The sequence below is a fragment of the Cajanus cajan genome, chromosome 5, assembly GCF_000230855.2.
Source record: "Cajanus cajan strain Asha chromosome 5, NIPB_CcT2T_4, whole genome shotgun sequence".
Classification (NCBI taxonomy): domain Eukaryota; kingdom Viridiplantae; phylum Streptophyta; class Magnoliopsida; order Fabales; family Fabaceae; genus Cajanus; species Cajanus cajan.
The window spans coordinates 16,061,360-16,067,987 of NC_138521.1; the positions used below are offsets into that span (position 1 = coordinate 16,061,360).

General features: G+C 36.5%; 1 protein-coding gene across 1 annotated transcript; it reads right to left on the minus strand.

Annotated features, from left to right (window-relative positions):
* Positions 1-5,467: 5,467 nt before the first annotated feature.
* LOC109790129 (uncharacterized protein At5g65660) lies at positions 5,468-6,403 on the minus strand. Its single transcript, XM_083074996.1, has 2 exons — positions 6,131-6,403; positions 5,468-6,000 (listed from the first exon to the last, which is right to left on the minus strand). Exons 1-2 carry the CDS (start codon positions 6,329-6,331, stop codon positions 5,830-5,832), a joined length of 372 nt encoding a protein of 123 aa, XP_082931122.1. The 5' UTR covers positions 6,332-6,403; the 3' UTR covers positions 5,468-5,829.
* Between the last annotated feature and the right edge of the window lie 225 nt (positions 6,404-6,628).

Sequence of the window (6,628 nt, forward strand, 5' to 3'; positions counted from 1 at the left end):
CAACATGCAACTTTACAACTCAATCATCTATCAACTTACAACTTACAAAATGGATCCTCAATTATTTATCAACTAACAACATATAGGTTCTCCATCATACATCATTATCCACACGACCTATTCATCATCATTTAATCATAAAACAAAAAACAACAAACTTTCATCATGTAATTCGCAGCCAACACCATTAAGAGGACGCCTAGCATCATTGAGGTAGGGGCTCCTTGTCTCACCGGTTGAGACCAAGAGTCTCCTACCTTTTCACACTTGGAGTGGAAAAACCCACATCCAAACCCCAATCAACCAGAGAGCCTTTGCCTAACTTACACTTGAAGTCGTACACATTAGTGCCTGACGTGAATCTAGGTAAAGACGAGTCTTTTTCCTCACGCTCAACGCCACTCAAAAACAACATTTATCCAATAGAATTAAGAATCAAAACTTTTTCTTTCAAACACAACCAAAACTTAAAAATCACACATACATCATCTCACTTCAAATTCTCAATCTAAATCAACCACCAAGTAAATCATGCAACCATGAATTTCAACATCAAAGTGCAAGCATTCAGCAACAACAATTTAAAACACAAGTTTTCCTTACCTTTTGAAGAATCCAATCTAGAAGAGAAAGAGAAAACCCACTCCGAATGAATTCAACTCCCCAGGATCAAAATCAGAGTTACCGTACCTCAATCAACTACGAGAAAATAGAAAGATCTCTAAAAAAAAGGAGAATTGGGGTTATTAGAGAAGGCTATTGCTACTATGCCAGTTTGTTTGAAAGGGTTTTGACACCCTTTCTATATCAGTAAATCAAATGTTGACACGTGTGTCTAATAAGCTGAGTCATGGTCAACTCTCTCATAATTGGTCAATGGACAATTTTGGAATTTCACTTGGGATAGTACCTATAATCTCCACTTCTATCACTAGTGAAAAATTAGCATATTACGTCACTCCTTTTACGTCAGAAATACGAAAATCCGACGTAAAAAAAATGCGGTGGCATTTTTGTAATTTTTGCAAACTTTTTTACGTCAGACTTGGTAGGGTCAGACGTAAAAAAGGACGCAAATTTGAATAAGAGAGTGCGAGGCACCGCGCGCATTCACTCTTCATCACTTTTCATTTTTTTCTCTCTAAACCCTCTCTCTCTCCTTTGTTACTGAATCGTTTTTTTGTCTTTTGCAGAGGGATGAACTCTTTGTTACTCATTTGCACATTGTTGCTGCTCCTTAGGTATGAATCAAGGTTTCGTTAGCACTTTTCTACTTCGCATTGCTACTCTGGCTATCTGTTTTATTTGATTTTTTGGTTGTTCTATTTGTATAGGTAATGGGCGTTTTCTTTTGGGTTGTTATACGAAGATGAATAGCTTGTTCTACAAGCAGAACGACCTGTTCTACAAGTAGAACGGCCCGTTCTGCAAGCAGAACGGCCGGTTCTGCTTGGAGAACGGGCCGTTCTGCTGGCATTTTTATGTTTTTTTTATTTATTTTTTTCCTACTTTTTTACGTCAGATGTCGTAATGTCTGACGTAAATTTACGTCGGTTTTGCAGATCCGACGTAAAATTTACGTCTCCTGCTTCTACGTCGGTATGTTTTCTGACGTAAAAAGCTGAAAATGTCTGACGTAGTACACCTCTTTTGTACTAGTGTATCCTTCCTTCACGACTGCAAAGGGTAGTTCCTCTGACCATCGCCATCACCCCTACCGTCGACTTAGCCACCGTCGCCGCTGACATAGGCGTTGCCTATGCACTCTCCTGCCGTTAGCTGATACCACTAGCATCCAATTCGGTAAGGAAGAAGTCGGATGCATAGTAGTCCGCGGAGGTGCCGTCATCGCATCTTTCTCCGACGAACCAAAGTTTCCAAGAATGAATCCCATAGGGAAAAACCCTAACAACAATAATACGCGTCCGTGTCGGGAACCAACAACGGTAGCGACGGAATCGACACGCCGTGGAAGGACCTCTCGCTGATACCCAATCCTAGGGCCCATCCTGCGGACAAGAAGCTTCTCTTGTTGGACCCATCGGGGGACAGAAAAATCAACGCGGGAGAAGAAGGAGAGTTCCTTGTCCTAGGTCAACGGTGGAGGCGGGTAGCGGTGGCCACACATAGCTAACCAGTTGCGTCACTTACTTCATCGAAGAAGAAGACAAATTCGTCGGACAAGATGAGGGATTAGTCAGAGAAGAAAACAGATTCGTCGGACAAGATGAGGGATGTCCCAAGTGAAATTCCAAAATTATCCCTTGACCGATTGTGAGAGATTTGATCATGACTCACACGTGTCAACATATGATTTGCTGATGTAAGAAGGGGCACCCAAACCCTCTCAAATAAACTAGCAGCGTAGCGATAGCCATTAGAGAAACTCTCACTAGGATCCTTGAAAACTTAAGTTATGAGGTCCAAATTTCAAAAAATCCTTTTATACTTTCCTAAGATAACTCCAACTATCTCTAGTTCAATTATCCAAAGACTAACTTACTTTCAAGGTCCCTTTGACTTAGAGTTCTCAACGAGTGACATCTAAACAACAAAATTTCATACAATGAATAAAACAATCATAAAACCAACAATGTTACTGTAGCAATGTTGTTATCAATGGTGGTAATAATGGTGCCAAGTTAATAATAGTAGTGGTCATATCAAATGATGACATTATCGATGCTTGTGACAGTGATAACAACAGTAATATTAATGCATATGAACATTATCAAATAAAATGAAAGTTTATTTTTTAAAAATTAAGTGTCAAATTTACTAATCATTTATTCTTAATTTTAAAAATAAACGTAGAAGCACATACAAAGTGAGTTAAACAGTATTTAAGCTCTATTTTTATCAAACTCGTTTTGCTTTAACTCCGAGCCACCTCAAACACGCCTTTACCTTTTTAGTCTACGTTGATGTCCTATGTGTCCATGTCGATTTTAATTAGATAGCAATGGATTTCTATATTTTGTATTGAAGACAAGAAACCGCAAGAAAAGAAGTACGAGTTCGAAATGAATGAAGATATTATCTTACCCATACAAGTTGTCTCCAATTTTGCGTCGTTTTCCATGGCTTTCAATTCCTTGAACCCAGAATCAGTGAGAGGAAAATAGATCGTTCCTTTAGGTGTGAACACATTATATGTAAATGAGAGGACAAATATTGGAGGGTGGGGACACGTTGTCTCCATACCCTACTTGTGTTGTGGGTCCTTTTGATGAAGCCAAAAGGAAAAGGGTTATATGTGTACTAGCAACAATCACGGAAAGGTACACATTTATGGACCATGGTACCGCACCAACAAAACCACAGTGAAGTTAGGTCACGACAAGCCAATTTGGACTCCTTGTTACACGATGATTCTTTGTGGGTCATCATCAATTGCTTCTGCGTTCTTTCGTATCTTCAAAATTCTTCACCATGGACAACGTACGTTCTTCCATTGCTCAAATACACTATTTTTTCTACACGTTTGAGCAACCTCCTTTCGTACCTCTCTTCTGCTTGTGACATTAACGCATTGGTGTGTAGATCTTAGACAAAAACGCTTGTGTTTGTTTTAATTTTAGGAATTTTGTTTAAAAAATTGATGTAGAAAGAATTGAGGTTAAATATATATCATGATTTGACATCGGAAATGGAAGTGATATTTCAAAAGAGTTACTTAATTAAGAGAACCATTAGAGTCACGCAGCGGTAGAAGTTGAACTAAAATATACATGATTTCAAGTTTAAAGTATGTTATTATTATTATGATTTTGATAGATTAAAAAATTTTGTTTACGTAATTTAAAATAAACCACTTCTGAATTTAAATATAAATACTTCCTGATCAAAATTTAAATTAAGGTATTTTATGAGTATCACTTTTCAAGGAAAAACTTGAAATATTTTTCTTTTATTAATATTATGTATATTCACGGTGGAACTAACTTGGAAAGTGCATCATACTGTGCAAGTGCAGCTGAATTTCAGTTGCCACATCACGAACAGGGTAGTCACATTGATCATGTTGAGATGCATGCTTCATAGATCTATTTGTTTTTTCTTCTTTTACCATATTTTCCTTTTCAAATTTGTATTTCCAGTCATATTATTTAATTATTTATATTTATCATTTTTTGCTTTATACACTTGTCTCTTTCTTCTTTCCACTTCTAGACACTCTAAAAATGGAGTATAAATTCAACAATTTTACATGCTTTACTTATTAAATCAATGACCATCTACATCCAGCGCCACTTCTGACATTCTATGGGTTTTAGACAAAAACTATAAAGTAAAACTCCTTAAATATAAATATAAAATAAAAATATATTTAATAAAAAATAGACATATAATTTTATTAAGAGAATTATGCATCTTATATATTAAGTGCATAATATAATTTTAGAGAGGACAAATATAATTATAGTGTAGTTTTAAAAAAAAAAAATTTAAAACAGTTTCTTTTTGTATTAATTACAAATTTCATTAAGTGCAGTTTTTTTTATAAGTTACTGAAAGTAGACTTTTTATTTCATAATATTTTTTTCAGTGTCATTGTTTAACATAAAATTGAAAGACAGTTCTAATAATCAAAATTAAAAAATGTTCTTTTCCATAAATAAAATAAATAAATTGACTAACAGGTAAAACATGACTGTGAAACCCTTTATTTTAAAAATGTTTAAAAACATAAAATGAATTCAAGATGTTAAAATACATACAAATATAAGACACAATGTATTTTCTTTCTTTCTTTTTTGAAATATAAGAGGCTTAAAAAAATTGGACCCCTCCCAATTTAGAGGTCGCAGTTGCACTTCTAAACTACCTCCGGCTTTGCCTACATTCGTTAAAATAATTACGGGGCACGTTTTGGTTGGGTTAGTAAATGTTTAGACATCTAATCAAGATATCATCATGTTAAAAGTGCACATTTCTATTCGTGATTAGACTCGATCCAAAATTATACCTGAGATCCACTCACCATATAAGATTGATATTGATCTTGATAAATAGAAAACTTTAAATGGGTATAATTCAATTTTGGGTGCAAATCTGAGTGCCTTTTGATCTGAAGAATATATGGTCTCTTATGCTTTATACAGACCAATTTTCCATTCTTAGGACATATGCTGACAATACACACAAGTACTTTGATTAATTAAGCAGCCACTTCGAGTTTGAACATGTTCACACGCCTCCGAAAAATAGTTCGTAATTAAGTTCCTATCAAGAGATTGATTTTCCAAGAATTTTACTAACCAAAAGATACATTGTGTGTTATCATATTATACAGAGTCTCAAGTCTCAGGTTTTTCTTGTTTTATCAAGGACAAATTGAATGACTTTGTTTTATTCAAACGTCCCACATTACAAAAAAACAAAAAAAACAAAATTCTAATTAAATTCATTTTTCCTTAATTAAATTTGACGATAGTTGAAACTTGAAACGTAAATATCTCAGTAATAAAACCAATTGTGGGCAACATCAACCCCTTTCTTATTGAAGTAAAGATCAAGAAGAACCAGCGAAATCGGATTTTGTTTCCCCACAATCTAGAAACTCCCTAACAGTTTACACACTACACAAGGATCGATTGAATCAAATGAAATGGTCCTCAAAATCTACGAATTGATCTGCAACTTCAGCCCTACCTAGTCCTTATTCTTTATCCACTCTGTTTTTTTTTTTTTTTTTTTTTTTCTGGGAGAACAATGAATATACACATTGGTACAACAAATGGTGGCAACGAGGAACACGTGACGACGTTTGGTGTGGCGAGAATCGCAGCTTGGGAGAAGAACCTCGAATCTCGAATCTGACCCATTTTACAAATAGAAAGGAACTGGAAGTTGCGGCGGCTTCGGCGGCGGCTTCTCCGTTTCGACGGTGACAACGATGTTGTCCGGTCTCAAAGGCTGACACGGACACGGCATGGCTATGAACTTCGGCACCTCGTCCCCCGGCATCAACACTGGCAAGCTGTTTTGCCTCAAATCCTATAAATAAATAAATAAATAAAATTTTAGGACCAATGTTAGAAAATTAAGAAAAAGTTACTAAATTTTACATTTTTAAACAAAATTGAAGTATTTAAAGAGAAAGGGTTTAAAAGGGTGTGTGTTGTACCGTGGTGGGGTGCCTAGATTTGGTGGGTGAAGAAGGCATTTGGGGGTGACGGAGGGAACGGAGTCTATCCCAGTGGTAGCAGCAAGAGAGGATGCCACTTAAGGCGAAGATTATGATCAAGAGAAGGGCAGTGCCCAAGGGGAAGCCAAGGGACGGTCGAGATGCGTCCACGTGGGGTGGCGAAAGATCTTGGCTCTCCATTCTTCCGATGGTGTCCTTCCTACACAGGGTCAGGGTGAGGGAACTTTGTGTTTAGGGGCTCTTATATAAAGACCATTGGAGAAGATGGTAACGTGTGAAGTTGGTAATATGGTAACTCTATTTCAAGTCACGTTCAGTCGTGCCCTTAGTACGGAACCAGTGTGGGCTCCACTACCACTGTTTCTGATTTATTTAGGTTTTGGTTTGTTAGGAGTGTTCACAAACATTACGTGTTTCACTGAGCCGCGACGCCCCGATAATGTACTGTAGTTTCTTTCACTCACTCATGCAAATGAC

What these genes read in the sequence shown, in the direction of transcription:
- LOC109790129 (XM_083074996.1), bottom strand. Translation starts at nt 6,331, where the DNA reads ATGGAGAGCCAAGATCTTTCGCCACCCCACGTGGACGCATCTCGACCG. An exon ending in AATCTAGGCACCCCACCACG is followed by an intron (nt 6,001 to 6,130) that starts GTACAACACACA and finishes ATTTATTTATAG; the next exon opens with GATTTGAGGCAAAACAGCTT.